This window comes from Pagrus major, chromosome 6, assembly GCF_040436345.1.
Source record: "Pagrus major chromosome 6, Pma_NU_1.0".
Classification (NCBI taxonomy): domain Eukaryota; kingdom Metazoa; phylum Chordata; class Actinopteri; order Spariformes; family Sparidae; genus Pagrus; species Pagrus major.
The window spans coordinates 24,441,400-24,466,922 of NC_133220.1; the positions used below are offsets into that span (position 1 = coordinate 24,441,400).

General features: G+C 41.3%; 1 protein-coding gene across 1 annotated transcript; it reads right to left on the reverse strand.

The window, feature by feature from the left end:
* Positions 1-1,536: 1,536 nt before the first annotated feature.
* On the reverse strand, positions 1,537-24,766 carry LOC140997701 (vitamin D3 receptor B). The gene is made up of 10 exons (XM_073467682.1): positions 24,231-24,766; positions 23,873-23,946; positions 12,482-12,629; positions 11,398-11,528; positions 10,012-10,208; positions 9,051-9,150; positions 7,938-8,118; positions 5,752-5,903; positions 4,030-4,146; positions 1,537-3,434 (listed from the first exon to the last, which is right to left on the reverse strand). The coding sequence occupies exons 3-10, from the start codon at positions 12,625-12,627 to the stop codon at positions 3,178-3,180; spliced, it is 1,281 nt and encodes a 426-aa protein (XP_073323783.1). The 5' UTR covers positions 12,628-12,629; positions 23,873-23,946; positions 24,231-24,766; the 3' UTR covers positions 1,537-3,177.
* Positions 24,767-25,523: the final 757 nt, after the last annotated feature.

The window sequence follows — 25,523 nt, forward strand, 5'->3', positions numbered from 1 at the left end:
TCTATTTGTTCAATTAGCGGTGATATGAAAACATCCTCGAGACTCTTCCTGTTCAGTTCTAAATCCCCAAGAGCATCTCCTCTTTTACCCTGTTCTTGTGTGGAGGGAACTCTCCCCGTGGCACTTACTTGTTCACTGATCCTCCCACTGTATTAAACATACACAAATCAACACTGCATCTCTATCTCAATAAAACAAAATAGAAAAAAATCAAACCCATATCTACATACAGAAGTATGCATTCAGAGAAAAATCAACATGGAGACTTTTCAAAAACTTCAAAAGTCAGTGTTCAGTAACCAAGCACATCATACCCCTCATCAAACTGACATACTATACATATGAGTGGTACTGTCTAAAGACACTCGAGCCTCAACTCCTTGAAGTTCAATCACAGCAGGGAGATTTGTGTGGGACACATGGAATTATATATTTATATATACTTATATACACTTTCATGAAACGTATTATGATTTACGTGAATATGGAAACATTCACAAACTATTTAACTATCTGTGCTATGCAGATCATCTACGCGTCCATCTCCGACTGTCGGCTTGTGTCACAGTGACTGAAGACGAGTTGGAATAAAGCCACAGTGGCGGAGAATGGACTCCTATGGTAGGTTTAAAAAAAACAAAAAAAACCCCATGTGGGCTGAACAGATTAAAGCAACAACCGTCACAACTTCTCACAAAAACCTCTGTGAGAAGATGTTCAGCTCAACAACAAACAAATGCTCTCTCTCTCGCTCTCTCTCTCACAATCTTCCTCTTAGATTACAGAGTAAACCTGGTCTGTGGAGATGAAGGAGGCTCTTGGTCTGATATAGGAGGCCCGTATGGCCGATCACAGGAACAGCTTTATTTATTGAAGAAAAAATCTGAATTTCCTTTACGCCAAGTTGCATCTAATGAAATCATCTGAACTTGACAAGACATCTTTGGGGAACTGTCTTGATATAAAAGACATGTCATCTCCTTTAATATTTTTCCATAATCCCACATGCAGCAAGCCATACATTACTGGACTCTAAACCTAAGCATTTTAATTCTCTTGCTAGTTTGGTTTATAAGCCATTAGATGCTGTCTGATGAAGCATAAGCCAAAGATGACAGCAGAGAGAAGGCATATGAGTTCCTATCATATACAAGCTTTTCTTCCAAGAGCCATGGATAAATAGCATATGAGTGTAGGAGATTATATAATGAGAGTATCCACGGCTCTGGAGTCATCATCTTCGATGTACTGTTATGTATCAGCTGTATAACTAGCTTGGTGATCTATATGGCTTATATTAGAGAGCAGCATGGTATGTTTAGCTTGTCCTCTTTTCTGAAATTAGGTGAATACATCAACCCACCGTTCAACAAATACTAATTTGACAAATCAAATACACAAGCAATCCCTGTTTAAGCGAATCCTAACTCATTCTTACAATAAAAATCCATGATCAAAGTCAAAACAAAGAGCATAGTGTCTCAGAACGCAGTGATAATTAATCAAAAACAAAAAAGAAGGGTCATAATTGTATTTGCATATATATTTCTGAAAAAAATTTGCCTTGAGAAATATCTATGTAGCCCTATGTACAGCCGTGGACATATTATATATACTGTATAGAACTGGTATTTACACAATGCAGCCACTAGAGGGCTGCGCAGCATACATCATCAAACAGGAGGGCCTGGGTGTAGAGGTGCACATCTCCGACACCACCACCACCACCACCACCAGGCCCTCAGACATTCTAGAAAATCCACTTCCCTGTCAGATATGAAAGGGGTGTGATATCTGTGGAGGTCTGAAGCAGCTTCACAAGCTCTCCGCCCACCGAGCTCACGGCATACTGAGGAGGAACAATTCATGGAATTGTCTTTAAAGGTGAACTGACGTATAAAACAAAAAAAGCATCTACTGAAATTACATCCATATCTATGCCAATTCCAAGTATGGTATGCAGCTATATATTAACAAGACAGGCCCCTTTGCTTTGGCCGCGATTTACTATTCCAGTTAGATTTGGCATGTTAGCCCTTTAAAATCTGTGATAATATAGATACTGTATATCAATACATAGGCTTGAGTAAAAGGTGGTATAACAGTGCTTAGGATACATGTGGTAGCAATTATCTATTTACAGGGAAATAAATGATTAAACACAAGAGAAGATTAATGAAAAACAATTTCAAAAGAGAGAGTAACAAGCCTTAATGCAGGCTTGGTGTGATTGACAGTTAGCAGTGTAAAAGTAGCTAACACATTTAGTGGCTAATTCTCACCTCAAAACCAGGCACCCCAAAGTCCTATCAAAAAAACCTCACTAAAAATTACAGACTATGTTCTGTACTTTGCAGTAAACCTAAACAAAGACATTTTCCTTCATAGGCTGTGAGGCTAGTCAGACAGCTTGCTAGCATGTCGAGTGGCTGCATGCGTGACACAAGCCACGGAGCAGCACGGTTATTTTTAGGTACTGGAAGCTTTTTCGAGAAAGTAGTTGAACCATACCTTTGGTGAAAGGTGAAAGGCATGTGTTTGATTTGTATACACAGTCATATACATACGCTGCCTTGGAGAGAAGCAGATGAAAAACAAACAAACTAAAAGATTTCTTCTGAAACATGAAACATAAATTCAAAGTAATGTGCAGGCACTGCGTTTGCACCGATAAACTGAAATGTCATCCGTACTGTATCTAAATTGTTCTGTGTAAAAGTGACTGTTTCACATAGGTGATGTAAATATAAAACAACCCCAGTAAAACCAAGAGGTAGCTCAACTGAATGGCTAAATGGATAACTGAGTATGTTTGTTGTGTGGGTGTGTGCACATGATGTGCACACACAAAATGTCCAGGTATTTGAAGCAGCTGTTGGTTGATTTAAATACAGACAAAACACTGTATATAGGCAGAAGTTGTATGTAGTATAATTTGTATTAGATTAACTTTCCTTGTCTCCTGTCTCTCTGAGCATCTGCTTGCTCTCCATACAACCTTTACGCCGAGATAGACTCTTTTAGACGAGACACACATGAAACCACACACTCGACACATGCACGCAGACGCACACACTCACACACACACACACACACCACTTTCTCTCTCCCATGCGCTTCGTACTCAGCTCCCTCCGTCCATTTTTCTTGTCTCCAGCTTCCTCTTCGCCGCAGCCTCTAGGAGACTTCGCTGCCGAACACCTCCAACACCAGCGGGGTGAGCTGCATGCTGTGCTCCGGCTGGAAGGAGAGCGAGCGGTACTGTTTGGAGTGCTCCTCGTTGAGGCTGCGCAGGTCGGCCAGCTTCTGGATCATCTTGGCGTAGAGCAGCCGTCCTCCTCCTGGGTGGTGGAGCTGGATGTAGGCCTGCAGGGTCTCTGACAGTCTGTCTTGGAGGGCTTCGATCCGTGCGTGATCCTGCACACCTGGGCGGTCTGTGGGAGTGGAGATGAGAGTCTTAAGATATTTATGGTTGTTACATGAGCTAAAAAAAAACCCCGAAATTAACTGTTAAAATTGAAACGTTGTAGTTTCAAAGACCAATTATGAATGAACACGAAATTGATGATCTTTGTATATCTACCATTCTGGTCAGGTGGCTTACTAATTTTAGAGCAGGGAGAGCACATCTATCCATTGTTAATGAGGTGCCTCACGTACACAAAGGAATGCAAATATCCACTTAATTACACATGCTTGCTTGCTTGCGTAACTATGCATGTATAATATATGCACTGCATCTTCTGCAAATGCATACCATAAGCACGAAAGGCTGATGCTCACCAGAGATATGAAACCCTTCAAATAACTAAGATCTCCACCTCAACATGATTAATGTTGAGTGACAGCTGACGACAATGATTCAGATGCTCTCTTATCAAAATGTGTAAGTTGATCTTTAGCCATAGTAAAAGCCATAATGAACATATTCTGTGTTGGGGGAAAAAAACAGCTAATGAGATCACTCATGAACAATTCATGATGACCCCTCTATATGTTCCCTCCTCCACACAGTCAGACCTACAATACCTGGAGAAAGCAGGCAGATAGCCATCAGCAGCACGTGTTCCTCCTCTCGCAGGTCGAGCTTCTTCAGGCCCACCTGGAACTTCACCAGCGGCTCCAGCAGCTCCAGAGTGTGGCCAGCTACAGAGAACGCAACACATCATTATAGTCTGCGGGGCACATAGAACCAGCTCTGTGCTATATCACAGAAGAAAGGCCCTTTGGGGAACAGCACCACCCCTCTTACCTATAAATATTCTATTTTGCCTGTTGGAGTCATCTATAGAGAGGATCGTTTCCCCCTTACATGCTGTGAGTTCTTAGGCTTGTTTTCACTGAGAATTTCTTTTAACGCGCAAATTTGACTTCAGATCAGTGTATATGCCATTTATCAGGGGTTGTGGTTTTAATGTAGATGTAAAAATGAGAAGCCAAATAAAAACTGATACAAGGTTTTCATTGATTATTATGACTGTACCTCAATTTCTTCATTTAATGGCTGGGACTGTGTAAGGCACCTAAATGCTTTCTGAGCACTAATGAAATTGTGCCTGTAGCATGGAATATGTTAGTGCCAAATACTGTTTTTTCCGATTAATTAAGCTTTCTAATTAATGAATACATTTTTACTGAATGTTAGCTTACTTGTAGGCAGTGGTCTGTGTTGAGACAATATTAAACACAGATGCATTTCAAAGACCATTTGTTTTTTTGTGTTGTTTTTAAAATTGGATTGAAAATAAACTTTCTGGAAAATTGCATTTACTTAACAAAATTAAGTATTGAAAAGTACAGGGCTCCAGAGTGCACCCAAAAATCTGTCAAGTGCGACAAAACATTTTCATTAGTCGCACCAGTGCACCTGAGATTTAATAGAGATTATTGCAATATCTTGTTACATGTGATGTAAATGAAGAAAAACATACATTTCCACCCCTTTTCCCCCATTTACAATTATTTACATAATGTGTTAAGAAATTAAGTTAAAACGTATTAGGAGTGCACCTAAATCATGTGCTGGTGCATCTAAATGAGAAAGTTAGGCGCATCAGTGCAACAAGTGTGAAAAATTCTGCTAGAGCCCTGAAGTATCACACTGACTGGTACAAAATCTCAGGTGCTGTATTGGATATTTTTTTAGTCATTCACAGCAGTTACTAAAACTGCCATGTTACATACAAATCTTTCTGAACTGCCACTGTGAAACAAGGGACAGAAAAAATTTGAAATCCCATCTGGATGAGATTTAACCTTATTCCTTATTTGTCTTAACTGAAACTTGTGTACTCTTATTAACTGCATGACAAAACACATCTGTATTCCAGTCATGTTCCCGTCAACTATTCAGTGATATTTTAAGAAGCACAACAGAGCTACTTCTGCTGGTCCAGACAGTGGTTGTTTTGTGTGGCGGGCAGGTCAGGAGTGACATTCTTGGGTTGATCCCAGAGAGAGGGGTCTTGTTTGAAAGGCAAATGAAAGCCATGCCCACAGGGGCTTCTGCGGATATGTAAGACTGGTTTCGCAGAAAAACGTGCTCTAGCATCCTTTTCCTATGGGTGTGTGGCCGCTGCCAGTAACCTTATCTCTACTCCGACACTAATGATCCGGTCACCTCCTTAACGCAGGGCTGCTTCCTAGAAGTGTTAATGTGTAACATGCGCTTCTTTTCTTCGCTGAGCGTTCATACACATAGTCCTCAACACCCGCTTGTCAAACTGTACACGTGGCAGCGCTTAGACTAACCTTTGGTGACGTCACTGATCTGGTATTTAAAGTCCGGCCCACCACAGCTCCAGGACATGTCTTCCAGGTTGAAGCTTTGATTAGAGCGCAGCATGATCACCTCGATGGCGCTGGACTTGAGCAGAGCAATCTGGTCCTCTGCAGTCAGCTCCCTACAAGGAAAGATATCACCCACCACGTTATAGAACAACAAATAGTCAACTATTAAAAGGGGCACGATGTAGTTTTGGAGAAGAAATTAAAACTCAGAATTTTCATATTTACAATATTAATGAGGTAATAATACAAACTCAGAAATATTTATTTTTTCCATAACTGAATAAACAAGCTGTTCTCAGAGGAAAATAAGGTCCTCAGAACACTGTTTGAAGCTAGAGAGATGGCAGGGTCCGCCAAATATAAACAAAGTAAAACAGTATGAATTTGTCCTTTCCTTTGAGGACAGTTTGTTTATTCTGTTTATTCAGTCATTAAAACAAAGAGAGTTTGTTTATTTAGTTTGTTTAGGCATAAAAAAAAGATTATCCAATGAAGATCTTTTTCTTCTGATTAAAACTCCTCTCCCAAAACTACATAGTGCACCTTTAAACTAAGAGTCCTCAAATAACTTAAATCATAGCCGATTGGTCATTTTTTATTTGACAGCAATAGGTACACCAGTAAAGCTCAAAACTAGTAAACAAGTACCTCTATTCTGCATGTTTATGCATGTGTTAGTAAAAGGATTTTGCTTATCAACAGTTTAGTGACTACGGGTTCAAGGTCAGTCAAATTCTTCAAAGTTTATCAGATGTATGCTGTGCAGGAAGAAAAAAAATGTTGTTTTGCTTCCTCCTGCTGTGATGGAAAACTAATTTGATAAACAAAAGTCAAATCACAGTACAATCCTCCACCTAGTCATGTTATGAAATGTCTTTAAATGTTTATAAGAATGAAGCTACTGAACGAGCAGGAGACATGAGGTAAAACCTGCAGATCTTTAGGGGAGGTCTGGGGTGTTATTCAGGGCTTAGGCAGCAGATCATAAGTGGACAAACATTCCAGAGGTAATCCGACCACGTCCATCACTCGCTGCCAGTGGGAACGGCAACTTTCAGGAAATACAGGCCCCGACTCATTTTAGCCTTGACTTTGGGGTGACCCCCCGAGACACTGAGCGTTCGTCCGTGTCAACACACTTAAAGACAAACATGCTTAAAGGCAACAGTTGCCATGTGTGGAAGGTGGGGAAGAAACAATGAAAAGGCCTTGACCAGCCTTCATAATTCTGCCTTTATGGTTGAAAATAATGTGCTGGCTCCTGTCTTCCAAAAACAAAAGGATTCTACTTACTTTTGTTTTCAAGGTTAAGATATTGTTCGCCTTCATATCTCCTAATCGACCCTGTACTGATTCATACATTTTAACAAAAGAAAGTTTTCCTGCAATCACTTTAAAAAATGTGTGATCCTCAGATAAAAACCTGAGGGTGTATGTAAGAAACAAACAGGTTACTTTGCAGTACTAGAGGAGTGTCTTCTGCTAAGATTAGGCAATCACCCATTAACATACTTAAAGGGCTGAACTTCACACTGACAACATGCCCGTGGCAAATGTATAACCTCGTCCAGTGGAGGAACAACAACACATGAAAGATTTTCCACGACGTGTCAGCTCTCTGTAATATACAGTCTGTCAGTACTCTCCGGCCTTTAGACCGCGGTCATCGCTGTGGCACAATATCGACTAATCGGGCAGGAAAACAAGTAGGTGTACAAAGTCTAAGTCACTCAGTGACATGTAAATAATAGAAAACACATGAGAAGAAGTGCAGAAAATTCTGTCTGTACATGTTTGTTTAGGCAAAGATTTTATTTTGCCAGGTCTTTTCTGTATCCAAATAGAAAATCAGATAAACACATGGTCATCTGACTTTGAACTCAGAAAATATGCACCCCCTCCTCTATCTCTAGGTCACAGTGGTGTGCAAAAAAATAACAGACCAAGACCAAATTATATAAAGCACTCACTTCTGCTAATGAACATGTTTAAGCCATCTCTTATTACTGTGAATTTGGTTCGACAATCTGCTTTTGCCGGGCTGTGGTCATAGGAGTCAAATTCTACATAAGGCAGCCATTAACAACTGATGCAGAGTGACAGAGTTAAAATTATGACACACAGTTGGAAAGTTGCTCTCCACACACCTGAACCCAGGGATCATCTTGGCAAAACCAATGACCTTCTGGATGCTATAGGAGACCAGGTCAGCCAGGTGGGGCAGCATGGAGAAGCTGGAGCCCTCCTCCTCACTGGAGTCAGGACTGCTGCCCTGCTCTTGGTACATCATCAGCAGGTTGTTGAAGTTCATTTTGGTGTCTACTGACTCTGCAGTAAGAAAAATAAAGACAGCAGAATAGAGAGAAGACAAGAAAAGAGAAAGGAGTGGTCATTCACCAAAGAAAAACAGTAACACACTATTCCTGTGTGAAAAGACACACTCTGTGCTGAAACAACTGAGAGAAATCATGGAATAGAGAGGGCTTGTTGATGGAAAGGATCATCGGAGTGTCAGGTCAGTAGGCGTGAGAATGAAAGCTTAGATGACAGCTACGACAACATGTGAAGCATGCAGAACTAGCTGGGGTTGTTTTGAGCCATTTGTCTCCACTGAGTGTTGGCGGAAGGCCACGTGACCATGTCCCTCGCTGTGTTCGCTCCATTAGTGACGGATGCATTAATGAACTGATGTTTACTAGTAGGAGTCAGGTGGCTGGGGGCCAACAGGTTATTCCAAGATTTTCCACTAGATTCTCAGAAAAGCAGCATAATATGCAAACAGCTGAACTGGAATGAAAACCTGTCTTAAGTTAAGTATGAACTCTTATTTTTCACAATTGCCAATTGTGGGATCTGACTGAACCTTCTACTGAAAGTTAAGATGCTTTTCTTTATGTTGATGAAGGTTCACAGTCATCCAGGTCAAGGTAATTCTAAGTGCTGTATCGTAGGCAACAGTTCTCCCCTCCAGATAGTTAGAACTGAGGAAGCCTCTTGGATGAGAGGTGAAACGTCTTCAAGAAACTGAAACAAGTCCAGCTGCCTACGACACAGCACTTAGAATTGTTTCTCTTTAATTAGTCAGATATAATTCTAGTCAGGTAATACATATTATTCTTCCTTGTTCCAATATAACATTTGTTTCTGGGTGATTCCTACAAAAGCATGACTGTGCAGGACAGACTAGCTCCAGTGTAACCCTAACCAGTCATTGTTTTCACATGATTTTTAGTGAAGCCTCAATAGTGAGTGTCTCTTACCTGGAGAGTGACTGAAGGAGTCAGAGGAGGCATCAGACAGAGAGTGGAGCGAGGCAGCTCTGCTGGCGCTACGTGTCACTGGGCCCTCGCGCACAGGAGGCTAGACAGGAGAAAAGGGAACACATAAGGACCTCAGTAGATTCTTTAAGTCTGGTCACCAAAAATTAAAACCACATTTTTTCTATCAATTAATAGAATAGAATATTATTGATGGTGGAATAAATGTATGCAGTAAAAAGCCTCACAATCTTCATTGACATGCAAATGATGAATTAGTGTTCATGGTTTCTGTTTTTCATTAAGAAATACAAAACATGTGGTTTTGTTGTAAACCTCCTGAAAAAATGGGATCGAATTACTGAACTTGACTTTAATCGGTGTGTGTGTGTGTGTGTGTGTTGTGTGGGGATGGAAATCTGTTACAGAATGGACAACAGCACTGCAGGTTACATGTCGGAGAAGACAAAGGTGCTTAAGGTAAAACTCAAAGCAATGTTTCCAAGGAGAAATGGACCACTGGGTGTGAGATTTGTGTGCAAACACGATCAAACGTGACTATTGTTGAGGGGAAATGGAGAACAGCTGAAGCAGAAACAAATTCTGATATGAGGAACAAATAAATGCTGGTTAATGCACAACAAGGTTCACACACAGATCCCTGCATTCATTTGAAAGTCATGTCAATATTGTTACTTTGTGGGACAATGGATTGGAAGTGACAAAGTGTAAAGCAACATAAGTGTTGATAATGTGTAAACAGAGCTGGAACTGTTACATCAATCTTAACACAATCACAAGAATATCAGCTGTGTTTCTTTTCTGTTTGATGTCTTATGAGATCATGAAATCTTTTTTTTATCTTTAAAAATTTTAAAGACAGAACTCAGACAAATCTGACAGCAAAACAATGAAATAATGATGACAATGATTGTTGACGCATGAATTGTATGAAGACACAAACCCTGAAGCGGCAGAAGTCAGAGTAGGAGTCGTCATATGTTTTGTGGTGCGCCTCCACCAGTGTGGCGATGACCTGGCTCTGTTCATCGGTGAGCCTGGGCCGCCGCGCCTCCCTCTCCGCTTCACGCTGCGCCTCCTCGTCCTTCCTCCGTTGAATCAGGTCCTTCTTCCTCTGCACTTCCTCATCTGTCAGAATGACTGAGGGTGCAAGTGTTAAGAGACAAAGAGGGAGAGTGTTAGAATTATATACACACCCACACACAGGAAAAATAAACTTTGCATGGGAAATACAATTTTCACACGAGCAGAAAACAGCAGGGCAACAAGTGGGGGACATATATACCACCAGAATTGGTTGAAGGCACACCACTTTAAAAGCTTTTCAGTATGTACTGATGGCAGCTTTGTCAATGTTGGGTGGAGGGGGATTGTTATTCTCTAGAGGAAGAGAATGGGAGGGGACGGGTCCATATGGAGACCCCTGCTGCACTGAACAACTGAATGCATTGTCTTTGTTCTGTTCGCTCCTTGTTGTTCTAGCCACTGAATTAGCTCACAGAGACATAGAGAGAGAGACAGAGAGAGAGCTGGGTCTCAACAACAAGCTGCTGTTTTTGCAACAGCAATGCCACTGGCTCCCGTTCATGTACAGTAAATCTCAGAGTTGGTGCCACCACTCTTGTGGTATTCCCAGGAACACTGGGGACAGAGAATGTGGCTGGAAGTGAGGGGCCTTAGCTTAAAAGAGGCCTGCGGACAATATGCGGATATCGGGAGAAAACAAGAGAAAAATGTACCTGCTATTTACAGACAATGAAAATAAACAAGACCGTGTGGAAAGAAGAGGCCTCAATAGATTGTACATAACAGCAGGTGTTTAAACTTCAGATGGAGTAAACTTACTGTATACAATGTGGGGAGGCTCCGCTAGTTCAAATGGAACACGTAAACACTCTAACGGGGGCAAAGACCCAGAGATACTTGAACCGGGTCCAAATATTACATAATATACAAGAGGGACAGTCGCCCCCCAAAACTGTGAAAGCAGTTGTGAAGATTTTTACTATCAAACCTTCAAAAAAGAAACAACAAGAAAAGTAGATGTAATGATACTTATGTACAGTGGGTTATATTGGTTATTTTATCTTGTTAACATGGGATGGTGATCTTGAATGAGTCCGCAACAAAGTTTTGATCCATTTTCAACAGTGTTGGGCAACCACAAAAACCTTTCACCTAATTATCCCATCCTAGCAATTAACATAATAATGTATAATACACTGGGATCCGCCTGAAATCCCTACACTATTTACATATATGCATTTAAACACGCAGTGTAAGGTTGAAGTATTGACCCTAGGACATGTGGGTCACCTGTCATACTTACACTCTTTCATCATGCCGATGTCCACGCAGCGTTTGAGCCGGCATGCCTGGCAGTGGCGCCTGTTGTCCTTGGTGATGGTGCAACTGCCGTTAAAAGGACACGTGAAGCTGGCCTTGCGCTTCATACTGCGCCTGAATAAATATACATTTTACAGTCAGTTAAAAATAACAGATACATCAGTTTTCAAACACAATTTCTTAAAAAGAATTCACTGACGTGCATTAAAGATTTTTTCCTCTATGTGTGTGTCTGAAAATGTTGATAATGGAGCTCTGTCTCAAGTGATTTAACATGTACAGCACTGTTGCAGCTTTAAAAGTGCTTTGCACAAATAATCATGGTAGAACTGGTTAAATATTTTTGCCCTTGAAGCCGGGGACTGAGCAAAACAGCATAAATATGGATGAGTGCCAAGGAATCCAGGGGTAAAAGACGAGCCTTGCCAAACTGTGACGCAAAGCATAATGATTTAGTCAGTGATGGACGTGTACGTATGACCAATTATACACAGACATGAGCGAAAACATACAGATAAGCATGCTTGGTGAGAGTTCAAACAGGGGCCAGCTGAGAGACGAGGAAGGAGATTATCAAAACATCCGTCTATTTCATCCTCTCCCTTTAAATATCAACACTGCCAAGAGGAACAGACGCAAACGGGGCGGATACATCGAACACACACTAGCTTACAAAATCATGACTTGCTCCAGTTTTGTCTTCAGTTAAATTGGAAACTTGCGTGTGTATCGGTGAGCGGGCGGCAGCTGGGGCATTAACTATAGGACCGAGCTCATTTGTATTCTCTACCTGCTGCTGGGCATTAGTGTGAACTCCAATGTTGTCAGTGTGTGTTCTTATGTAACTGTGGGTGGTAATTACATTTAATGTGTGTGAATGTGGGTGGTCTTTATATATGCAAGTGCAGACCTGTGTTTGTATGCTAATGTGTACGTGTATGTGTCAATAATAACGTGTTTCTTTTTGTTTTCACCAGGTTGATTTGAGCGATTGTTGTAAACATTAGATTTGTCAATTTGTGTCGGCTTCACAGTGTATCTGTAAACTCCAATATGCATTTGTGTACCTGAAAAAACCCTTGCAGCCCTCACAGGTCATGGCGTTGAAGTGGAAGCCGGTGGCTTTGTCGCCGCACACACCACAGATCCGCGGCACGTTCCTATCGAACTCATCAGAAGCCTGAGTGGATGTACTCACAACCGTGGACTCCATCACTAAACAAAGAGATAACAGAGGCGAAAAAATACACATGAAATCAGTTCCTAGTCATAAACATGTTTCACTTGCTCAAAAACTCTGCCACAAATCAGCAAAATAAACAAGAAAAAAGAGAAGAAAGATGAATCAAGCTGCCAACTTCTAACATCTGAAGTAAATTTAAAATGATTTTTCTAAAGTTATGACTTCACAAGATATGTGACAACAAAAGTGTTAATGTCTCAACTTTCATCTGCTTTTTCTCATAAAGTTGCTGTGAAAATTAAACAACATGTGAGATAAATCATGTCGTTCCACCTGTCTCCATACCAACCAAACAGTGTCCCCTACTTCAGGACAAATCCAAGTCCCCAGTCTTCTTTGGAGGTGAACTCAACTCCAGTGTTTTTTGTCCTGGGGCGAAGAACGGGAGCCATATGAATCAAGTGGAAAAACCCTTGTTCCACTCCAAAATGCTGGATCTGGGTTACATTTGATTACATAGTGCTCAGAGTATCTATTTCACTTAACGGCCTCGTAAGAGGGAGGGGGGAAAAAAAGGCATGTCACCACAAGGCTAGCATCCTCATAAACAAACAATCACTGTCTTATTCACAAAGCTCCTTTCTCATTCCTTTCTTTGCTTTCACTGTGTAGTGAAAGCGAAGCAAATGATGGAAGGAGATGAAGGGCTGAGGGAGGCGACGGGAGGGGAACTAAACCAATACAAACCTCAACAAACTCACAAATCAAAGAGCAAATGAGGTAAGGGCCCAGCTGAATAATTTAAAATGTTTGACAGATCACTCCATCACTCATGTCTAATTAAGAAAACATGGGTCCTACTAAAAGTTTCATATACTTTCCTGTTGTTTTTATATTAAGTAAAACAGTAAATATGAAGAGTGTGCCTTTAAGCCAAACTGTGCTGTTGACCACTTTTATTAGCAGGACATGTAGTCCTCATTAAAACAAAGGGTCAAAACAAGGAAGGAAACAGAGGATCTAGTCATTGCCTCGCTGCTGCAGGCAGCATGGACAGCAGTGACTCGAGCTTCCGCCGTATGTTGACGTCTTGTATCACAGCAACACAAGCTTCAACCAGGAACATCTGACATAATGACCGTTACAGTAGAACGAATCAGTAAATATCCACACAACTGGATGTGGCAGCAGCTGACAGCAAATATTTGTGGAGGAAAACCAGTAAGCAGATTGAACTGAATTCCGATTTACAAAAGACCACAGAGAGGTTGGAGGAAAAAGCACTCGTGAAGAAAGCTCAAAGCAGAGCGGTCATTTCTCACATTTTACAGACGGAAAGAAAAAACAGATGTAGGGGAATAAATCAATATTGTAAAGCCTGACAAATATAACATTTTATTTGCTCTCCAGTGACAAAATAGGCTCAGGTGTGTCCTAAAGTCTCCTGTTTTCTCCAACTCTCTCAGTGCACAATCTCTTCTGCAGAGGTAAAGCACACATGTTGAGTCAAAGGTCCTTCAGAATAACATACCAGCATATGCACTGGTCATCAATCATATCAAACAAATGTCATGTCTCCATGACAGTGATACAATAGGGTTTTATCCATGGACATATCAAGATAAGGTCTCCAGGTTGTTTACAATACGATAACACTTGCCATCAGGGTGATGTAATATGATTGGTCACAGGTCACACTTACCCCATGCAGCCTAAGTTATGTGAGCAACTATGCTGGCCAAGGCCTCTGAATCAACACTTGAACAGCATGTTTAAATTATAAGAAAAACTATTTTCTGCAATTGGGAAAATACAATGGATCACTATCACTGATATGAAACAAATCAACTCATGTTGGACAGATCTCATTTGTCTGTCCAATGTGATTTTTTTAGAATCCTCCTGCAGCGAGGGTGTCTAAACATCCCTGCGTTGTCCCTGCTTGCCTTATCCATCAGATAAACGTTTGCATGATGAGTGTGAATGCATGGCGCATGGAAATTAAATAACTTTTCTGAGTCATCGCGTTGCAGGGATTCTTTTGTGTAGTATTTATTATGCATGTTCGTATCACGACGATGATGAAAATAGGATTTTAGCTCTTCAAATGTCTTGCTGACATTTTGAAGAAGTGACAAATTCTCAACAAATGGAGACCATTTATGATCCACGGGAAAAACTGCAGTGTCTATGACGTATGTATGTAATGATAAACAACATAGGCTAGTATAAATGAGACAGCTCTTTTGTTGAAATAAATAAATAAATAAAAACTGTTCTATTGCATAAGGGCAAACTAATCCCAGCAGGCGTTCACACTCATCACACTGTGCACCAACAGGAAACACACCCCTTTTTTCATACTATATCATCAGCTGATCATTGAAGTCAGTCCTCTGTGATTGCATTCAGCCTTGACAGCCCATTACACTAAATGCACAGTAGTACTGAGAGAGCGCTAAATAATGCAGCAGGTTATTAGAGCAGATCTGTACTCATTCCAGTCTCAGGCACGCAAAGCCAGGGAACAGGTTTTCAGCTCAAGGCTTCTATGTCTCACTCTTGACTGATATACATATTTGTGTGTCAGGTGTTCAGCAGCATCAATCAAATCTGCCATTGCAGTAATAATGTGAAATATTACTAATGTCTCGTGTTACGACGGCATGAAGGATAAAACAGAAACAGTGTAATTTCTGATTTGCTTCAAGGGTTGACTCCTGCTCCATGACAGCATGACAGTGTGGATTTTTTCACCTGCCAGCTGGCTAATTGAAGCAGATATGTATAATTACAACATTTGTGTGCTTGTAGATTGTAACAATTTTATCAATTACAAAATCACTGCCATGTGTCTTAATCGGAGACATTATGCTTTGCCACAGACTGTATTCGTTTAACATGCTGGAGTCCAGGAACTTTTGCAGCCAACAAGTGTTGAACAACTGAACAACTAAAACTTTTTCAAGCGAGAAGCAGATTTGTTGTTTTTTGGCAGGAATATGATGACAGCGAGACAGTGAGAAATGCAGCAGAAATGGTTTGAGACCATAGATAGAGTTCTGTATCTAAGTTTGAGACCTTTTCTATGTTGGGATGTACTGATGCCATTTTCCTTCCCAATACCGATTCCTATGCCTGAATGTTGTGTATTGGCCGATATTTTGTACCAATCCAGAACCATATATGTATTATTATTATTATCATTATTAGTTTGTAAACAGCTGAATACTACCAACCCTGTGCAGATGTTTCATTGTGGATGTGCTTGAAGTTACAGGATTTGCTGGTTGCTTATAGATACTGGCTATTAGTAACAGGGTCACATTTCTAATAATTAATTAGGTGGTATTGGATCGGTGCGTAGACTTGTGTACTCATCAATATCAATTCAGCATTTTAGGCAGTATCGGAACCATTTCTGATACTGTTATCAGAACAACCCTATTTGCTGATGTTTTACTATTCTGTGTCATCAGATTTGCTTTTTGCACATTTTACTCTCCAGACCAAACTTTTCAACCAACTTATAGTAGATAAAAAATGTATTAGGATGTCTTCTGTCCAAGATTCCACCAAACCGCTTTAGTTTCAGAGGTTTGACATAAATATAATGTCGAGCTGGGACAGGCAACTGGTAACATTATTCAGACTTGTTATGTGACTAATGTTTAAACAACATTCACAATTTTCCATCTATTCAATAAAAGAATGAGATGTAATTCTTTCAATGTGATTTCTACTAAAAATTCTAGAAATACTAAAAATATATGTATATAAATTCACACAGGAACATAAAAAATGGACTTTAGATATTAGTTTCTAAACTACTTGCATTCCTAGTCTACTTATATCCTTGAAATTTTGGACTTCAATGCAGATATAATTGTTATATGTACATTTTGTTTTCCTGAGAATCCACTTACTGCATGCTATCCTTCCACTAAAATAAAATAATTAAACAAAGGTGCAGAGATTTGTTTCATTTTTTTCCCCTGTCATGATCATGTCTGCAATCCTGGGACATCAAAATAACTTTAACAAGGACTGACACAAGTATAAAAATGGCAAGGAAGATAAAACATGGAGGTCAGAGTCACTGAATGACCGTGAAGTTGCACGTATTCCATGCACAGTGGAGAGCTCCTGAGGGTAATTAAGGTAGCTCATCTTAGCCACATGACCAGTATGAGTAGAAATAAGCCTAAACCAGCTGAAGGAGACAAATCTCTTGAACACGAACGACTTCTATCGGAGTGGTACGGCTGCTACATTGGTTTATTTTAAATACTTTGAATCTCTTACGTTGCCTGTTTATTGAATGAGCTCTCTCTCCCTTACAGCAGAGGCAACAGTGTACATGAGTGACTGAATAGTACACATTTGAAACACTGCATTCTCAGTAGTAAGTAGAGAAGAGGAATGCAGGTTTAACATTGTTTACACTAAATATCTTTCGAATTTACAGTACGTACAGTATAAACCATGGTGGGCACATCTTTTTATGTTTTTGCTTATGCATCCATTACACCTCACTACACAGGCAAATTCTCATCTATTGCCATCTGAAGGGCCGTTTGCTGTCAGAGAGAGGAAGAGGCAGCTTACAGGACAGAGCAGTGACAGCAGTGTAGGAGGGAGACATGGATGCACGAGAGAAGCAGGCCAGGGAGGAGCTGAGTGGAAGAGACGCTGGAGAGATGGAGTAAAAACAGACAGGGATATAAACATAGATCCAGCGAGTAGAGGAGGGGTGACCTCTTTGTCACAGTGACTTTCTGTGTCACTAAGCATACCCTGCTGGCTGCGGCGGATATGAGAGAGAAACCGTGATGAGGAGTGGACACACAGCAGCGGCCCAGAGAGAAGCGATCAACACAAACAGCCCTTTGTGAGTTTTTTGCGATTTAAAAAGGACGGCTAAAAATACACAGTCAGAAGCCACTTCAATTACTGGCTAAATATAAATAAATGTCTCATCTCTGACAGCTTCTCATCTTGAGAAGTGTCGGGGGGAAAAAGCTATTTGCTATTCATGTTGGAATCACTTTTATAGTACGATTTATTTCTGTTGGTGTTGCTTCACTCCCATTTTTAAAATCAAGGAGCGGCTGTGTTGTATGAGTGTGTGTGAGTGTGCACTTCTCCATGTGACAATGAAATTTCTGCTGGCTGACCAACTAAATTGTATTTATGAAAAAAAGACTGGTGTTGACATGTCTCCTCTAAAGGACTTTTATTGTTCAAAGCACAGGATGATCAAATTAGAGAACACCACACGTGACAACCACCACACCCCCCTGCTCACCCAATGAGAAATAACAGTCAAGACCAGGACAGTTCTTTAGTTCATGGGATTTGTAAAGGCCAACATGATGCAAGAATAACTTGTGGGGTTTCCCCAAAACATTTTAAGACTTGGGCGAAGCAGCAGTATTTATTTAGAAAATTTTAACATTTTTTTACATTCCAATTCCAATATCTGTATATTAAGAATCAACAGTTCATTGATCTTTGAAAGGGAGTATTTGCATTATTACCTTCTCTAAGGAGGCTATGTGTTTGCCCGTGTCCGTTTGTTGGTTGGCTGGTTTGTCGCTGGGATTACACAAAAACTACTGAACAAATTTCCACGAAACTTGGACGGAGGATGAGTCTCAGCCCAGAATAGACCCCATTAACTTTTGATGCGGGTTTGGATAAAATTACACAATTTTGCCTTTCTTTAACATTGCGAGATAGAGAAACAGAGAGATTTTTTTTTTTCCCCTTACATTTTCATTAATTTGCCAGGGAATAAAACATGGATTTTGATGAAAAAATCTGACAACTTCAGGTGGCTGGTGGTGGCTACTGTTATACCATCATTATATCAGTGGCATAACATCATCTTAAAATAATGTTGTTTATCATAATGATTTCTCGGACAATTTATCGTCCAACAAAGTGTATTTATTGTGACAGGCCTATAAATCCTTCCAACTCTAGTAAAACTTCTGGCAATATGACATTTTTTACAGATAAAAGTCAAAGAATAATTGATCGTACAGTGCAAAATGAGCACCTTTTGCACTGGTTGTACCTTTCGCTCGCTCTGCAACAGAATAACCCTTATGGTGTATCTGAGAGACCAAGTGTTAAAAAGAAGGAAATGCCATGTGAAATGGAAGCCTGGAAGTCTAAGTGACACGGCGGCAGTGGCCGATGAGCAAGAGATGAGGCCTGCTGTAATTATGCGCAGCACCGCAAACTGACTCTGGCTTGTCATTTTAACTGGGTGGTGAAAGCTGCAAAATAAAGACATTACCCAACTTTGGTGGTGTAGCTGGAAGAGAGGCTTGGGAGTTTCCTCTTGTCTTTACCCAACAAACTAGCTGAGGGAGAACAAGTGCTACTTAGCATGCAGCGGAGCAGTGACTCATCTTTTCCTCCTTTGATTTATTCACATCATGGCTGAAATGACACGCATGTGTCTCATAATCCAGGGACCAACATCCGAACTGGTCCCAGGTTGGATTTAAAGACGAGACGCTGTCTGCAGAAGCCTGAATGTCCAACAGATGATAGCGATAGGTCATCAATTTTAAAGATAAACTGTCTGCATTGAATGAAGATCAACACGTCAGAAAAACCACTTGTCTTGTCATATAACAGAATATGTTACTAATAACCTGCACTACATAAAAAGCCCAGTGATTAAATATTTATTAATGAACACCTGGCAGATTTTTAACTCTGGTGCAGTTGAAGGGATATCCAACCATTCTGCACAACATCCTCAGAAAATGACACAACCTGCAACACATTCATCACTGTAAATCGTTTGCACCATCTGCATCCCAGGGTCCCAAATGGATACCACTAACTTGCACCTTCTAATTAGTTGACACTACATGTCAATCAATGTGAAATTAAGGCTCGACTACAGATGGTGTGAACCTGAGCAACAGACAGTAGAGGCTTGTTAAGTGCTATTATGAGAAATTGTAACACTTCATGCGGATGATGGTGCACGATGAGCGTAGAACATATTAAGTCATGGATGTGTGTATCACTGCTGCAGTTACTGTATCAACAGTGAGTTGATATTCATACAGGAATAAATGGCAAAGTGGACCATGGCAGGAGTCCAATACCACTCAAAAGGTAGCTTATTTCCTTCGGTTCCCTTCACCATTTCATTTGCAGCTGCACCATTGTCTCAGTATGTGATTACCAAACAGGAAAGTGGCCATTGGTTTTCCTTGTCAGGTGCCTTGTTACTTACAGAAAAGACATAATTGAGACCTCAGCTGCAAAAAAGATTTGGACTGCAGCCCAGATGTTAGATTAACTTTCATCAAAGTCAATATCAAGCGATTATAAAAACCCACCCCGCACCAACGCCCACTGACTAACAAACCTAATTAAGTGGTGCCATTAGTGCCTGGGCGTTGAAATGAAATACGATTGAGGCCGGGGCACGATATAACAAAGTGGGTAAAGAGGAGGATCCAGACAGCATTTCAAGGAGGGATCATTTTAACTGCACGCAGACGTGCAGAAGAGAGAAGGGGAAAGCGGGAAATAAAAAACCTCTGGCATCACGTCCCAAGAATGTCAGCAATGAGCTTACAGACCACATCCCAACACATAGGAGTCAGAGTCGGAATCACATCCAGACCTATAACAGCGCTGGAAGAAAGAGAGGGATCGCTGTGGAACGCCTGAGTGGGAGAAGGAGGCCCCTCTGACAGTCCAATGAGCATCCTGCGTCTACATCACATGACGCAATCCCACAAATGGTTCTGAAATTGTTCCATGCTGCCAAAAGTTTCGCTTAAAGGGAAAAAAAAGAGAGTGGGAGAAAGATTTAAAGGAGGAAAGAGAGAGAGAGAGAGAGAGAGAGAGAGAGAGAGAGAGAGAGAGAGAGAGAGAGAGAGAGAGAGAGAGAGGAGACAGGGAGAAGTGGTGGAGGGAGAAGGGAGAAAACATAAGGCGATGTGTTTTACTGCATACCTCGGGCTGGGTCACTACGAGTACAGAAGAGACATAAAACAAATCAATTCTGGAATGACCCGGGCTGCAGTGAGAGCTGGGTCTGCAATGGAAAGACATGGGCTTGTGGTTCACACATAGAAGTACATACAGGCCCACAATAATGGCAAAATAAGGTGAAATGGGGAACTTTAAAAAGAAAGAGGATGGTAAGGATGAAGGAAACAAGTAACAAGTAAGACAGAGGAAGTTTAATTCAAATCTGATTGGTGTTTAGAAATTTACTTGGCAAAAATACACGGAGAGAACAGATAGAGAGAATGAGCAAAAATAGACAATCGGGTATGTACATGAAATTTTTCAAGCACATTCAAGCTACCTCAACATTTTCACACCCTTGAATCCTTTATCATCACATCTAAATTGTTTCTATAAATCTAATTGTGGAGAATAAGAATAAGCAATTGATGTAATATGTCACTTTATTTACTTTACCAGACGTCCATTTTAACTTTGTCATAATTATTTAATGCTTGCTAATTTTGACACCAGGAGAGACACTTAAATGACAATGGGATTGTATAATTTCAAATATTAAATAATTTTTGGTTTAGATGAGTGATTGTGTAGCTAAAACACCTGATTTTGTTGAAAATAAAGCATTTTTCAACTAGTATATTTGAATTTAAGCATCCTAACCTTGACAACATAAAGGTTAAAGATTCTGTACGAGTCCTAGACAATGCAGACCTGTCAACAACAAACTAGACAAACGGAGTCTGTAATGCAGCTAAACAACTGGCTGAGCAGACTAGTCCAGTCCTGTCCCTTCATTTCCCTCTCTCTCTCATTCTCCCTCTTGCAGCCTCCGTGGGTCTATCTCATGCTCTTTTCCTACGATCACAGGGAGCATGTTACAGCAGCAGTAATAGCACATGACAAGGTGACCTGTGCCCCACACAGGATGGGCTAAACTGGGGTGGAAAGGGTGGGGTGGGGGGTCCCATGTCCCGTGTCCAACCCTATGGTCTCTGCACCACTCCCCCCCTGCCCAGGCCCCAGTGCTGGCCTGTAAGGGGAGAGAGAGGCAGTGACGGCAGCCTGCCCCCTTATACTGGGCCCCTTGCTGGACTCTGGAGAGGGGAAAGAGACGAGGCAGGGAGAGGCCCACTTCAACACACACCGAAAACCCAGTTTATGTCTATGCTGAATTTGACAGAGAATGCACATATTCGAACACACAGAGTCATGCACACAGAAGGCCGACTGGACAGAACCGGACAGACAACAGACATGTGGGTGAGGTGGGTGCAAATACACTTAGCCCACAAGTCCAAGTTATATAACCTCCATAAAATGTTGTCTCTCTTTCAGGAAATAATTCTCTTAGGAAGATGTAAAATATAAGAAATTACTGGCTTTTGTATTTATTAATAAAAACCCAACTTTTGAAAGGTGAAAAAAACCCCAATTATATCAAAATTACGTTAAAAAAAAATTTGTAATCTCGTAAATCTGTACTTACTGTACATCCCCTGCCCTACATGCCAAACAGTGACATATATTTTTCTTTCAAGAAAGAATGCTTTCTGCATGACGTCTGCTCCACATACAACAAATATTACCTGTGTGATGTGTTTGGCCTAGAAACCATCAACCACGGGAGGTAATTGCGGACCCAAAGACATTAGGGGGAAAGTTAACACTTCATTAGTCCCAAAGGCAACTAGAACATATGTGGCGAACAGCACGCATGCACATACAGAGTACATACAAGTGGGTCTATACAGTGAAGTACAGCAGTCTCTTTCTTTCTATAGGGTTACATGTGAGAGGAAGCGACCAATTACTGTAGTCACGAAAGGGGGGAGGGGCGGGGTATTTCACTGTACAGGAGACCTAATGGACTGTACCATTACAAGAGCACACAGCTCCATGAACAACCTGCCACAGTTGCAGTCAATAGAGACATAAACCAAGCCTGTGATGTAGATCAGTCCTACTGACAAAATATTTAAAAAACAGCTTTAAAAGCTGAAACATACTCTGTCTTCATTTGGGTAAAGTCTTCCGTAGTGTCCTAAATAACACACGTTCACTCGGAAATTTCCACATCATATAAATTCGGAACATATGTGACTGTTGATCTTGAGTCTGTTAAGTCGTTGAGAAGGTAAACTGCATTCATTTAAAAATAAAAAGGCTGATATATAAACAACATGGGTCAAACTGTTTCATAAACAGAAATGGATAGGTGTGAGAATGACAGCACTGAGCTCACCGGGAAAATAGGTAGGTATACACACCCCTTGCTGTTAGCTGTATTTGGCCCGTTCAGGTTTTCTTTAAAGTGTTGAGCAGCAGAGAGAAAAGAAGAGCCCCAGGCTGTTTTTAATTTCAGACTTTAAAAAGACAAGACGCTCACAGTAATTAATGATGTCATTACAAGCTCAGTTCTCCACCACTATGAAGTGGTTGGTTCAGGTGTAAAAATATAGTAGCAACTATATTTAGTTGTATAAATATAAATAGTTCTACCTACTGTGGCAAGTGTGTGCATGTGTGGAAGTTACGGAGAACTCCTAACACATTCAGGTAAATTGTCGCACATGATTTCATAATAACGTAAGAAAATTGTAACTGTACATGACATTGAGTAGCTGAGATCATTGCAGGTTATCACCATTTCATCATGTGTTTATCAGCACAATAAAAATTCAAGTGTATATTACCCTGTGCTATTAAAGACGAGTAAACATGCTCTCATTTGGACTGACAAAACTCCCAATACCTCTACGACTGTATTGACAAATTCCTTTTCGGTCCTGCAGATTTCATCACACAGGCCGTAAAGTCAGGGATAAGTCTTTTGCTTTTAACAGTGTCGGTGATTTAGATCACATGTCGACAGGTCACACTGAGTTAACCAAAGTTTTTGAAAGTAGTGATATTTCTAATTCAGAACTGTAAGTGTTATCACTTTAGTATACAAATATTACAGCCTTATTAAATGCAATACTGATAATAGCTCGTACATTACCGTACCTTGTTCTTAAGAGATTTCTTCTCACATGTATGATGAGAATAAATGTATTTCTGATAACCAAAGTAAAACAGATGTGAAATTGCGAGACTGCAACAGTCACTGGAAATCTGTGCAAAAAGATGTAACTCAAAAGCAATATACATTAGGGCCTATTTACATGTGAACAGGCAATTTTACAGTAGCAAACTATCATTATGAACATGAGTGCACATCAGCAGGTATGACTTCAGAGTGAAAAGAGAAATGTCTCACCTGAGGTGTTAGCATGCCCTTGAACAATAGGTAAGACTTGAAACCGCTCCTCAGTTTATCCCAAGTTGTTGATCCTGTTCAATGCAAAAGCAAAATGGCATGTCGCAAGTCACTGAGTGGGCCCATACCTGACCTGCAGTTACTCTGTTTATGTAACACTGACTTATTTTCAACGGAAACATACACACTCAAGGGTAATCATCATATGGCAGTAAGGCGATTAACGCAGGCAAACCCACTGATTAAACAACACACTTTAACTGCGCTGAGCCGGTTTCTTTTGTGGTCCTGGTCTACAGAAAATACAACAACTCAAGTCTCGACTTTAGCATTCCTCCTGTGCATGCGAGTTTCATACCTCAGCTCAACTTTTCCCCATCAAGACCGAGTTGCTTTTAATCCTCTTTAGTCGCCGTCTCTCGTCGTCTTCATGCTCGCGCAAAGTGTGCCCCCTCCATGTTGACTGGGTGGGTTTAGCTCCGAGCAGAGAAGGACCGCGTTGCACTAAACTCAGAAATGTGAGGAGACTTGGGGGAGAAAACGTCAAACTCGTCCGCCCTTCCAGACGTTGGCTCACACACACACACACACACACACATACACACACACACACACAGCGGCGCTGGTAGTAGCTAACGTGTTAGCGTGGCTAGCTGGGAGCCTTAACCCTAAAACGCGGCGCCAAGTTCAGCCAGCGTATTAACCGTTTTACGACCGCCGCCGACCAACACTCCACGGACACACGGCTGAGGCGCGACTGGGTATCACTGACGGGGCGACCGCACGCGCAAACATGAAGAAAACTCAATCACACCTACGGTTGTCCGACGAGAATTACCCCTCCTTCTTCAGGACCCAAATAGATGGCCATTACTTTTTGTTATGCACCGCCCCCTCTCCAGGAACTCTACGGGAAAGAGGGATTTCCCCCCCAGCCCCTCCGGTAACCAATCACGGGTGGGCTCGGCGTGTCTCCTGCGCTGTGATTGGTGACATTTCAGCCCAGTCTGGCTCTCTTTGGTTGGTTCCGGTGCCCGTAAGGCGGGGAGCCGCCCCCTCAAACAGGGGTGTGTCCTGACGTCAGAGGTAACGAAGAGGTAAACAACTTTGACCGCGTGAGGTTTAAAGCAACATCGTTTCTGCCTCTGATTTCTGAATCGACGGGCACCCGGGGTGAGGATTACCGCGCTAACATTAGAGGCGGTGTGGCGTCTCTATAGGGAGAGATCATCCCTTTGAGATCGTCTCCCTCTGCAGCGGAGTGCCTTTGTTTTGCAGCTACACTCTCTGAGCCCTATGTTTGAATTTTAAATGACCCATACCACCATCACCATCGATAACACGCAGCTGAAACACTAACGTGAGCACTCCCCCGTCCTGAATCTTCTATTTTACGCGTTTTGCTTCATTATTCCTTTGACACTTTGCAAATGTGTGCAGCGAGGCGTGCGTATCGGAGGGGTGTGTCTACTCTGCAGTACAGTGGTAGGCTGGGAAGCTGCATGGCGATCTTGCCATACATTTGCAATGCATGAGAGATGGCCGAGCATGCTAAAAATAGACGATTAAACAACTCCACTGCCCGATCACACTGGGCAAATAGTGCTGATATTTTCTGCTCTTCACCAAGATAAAAATCTCTCTTTTTTTG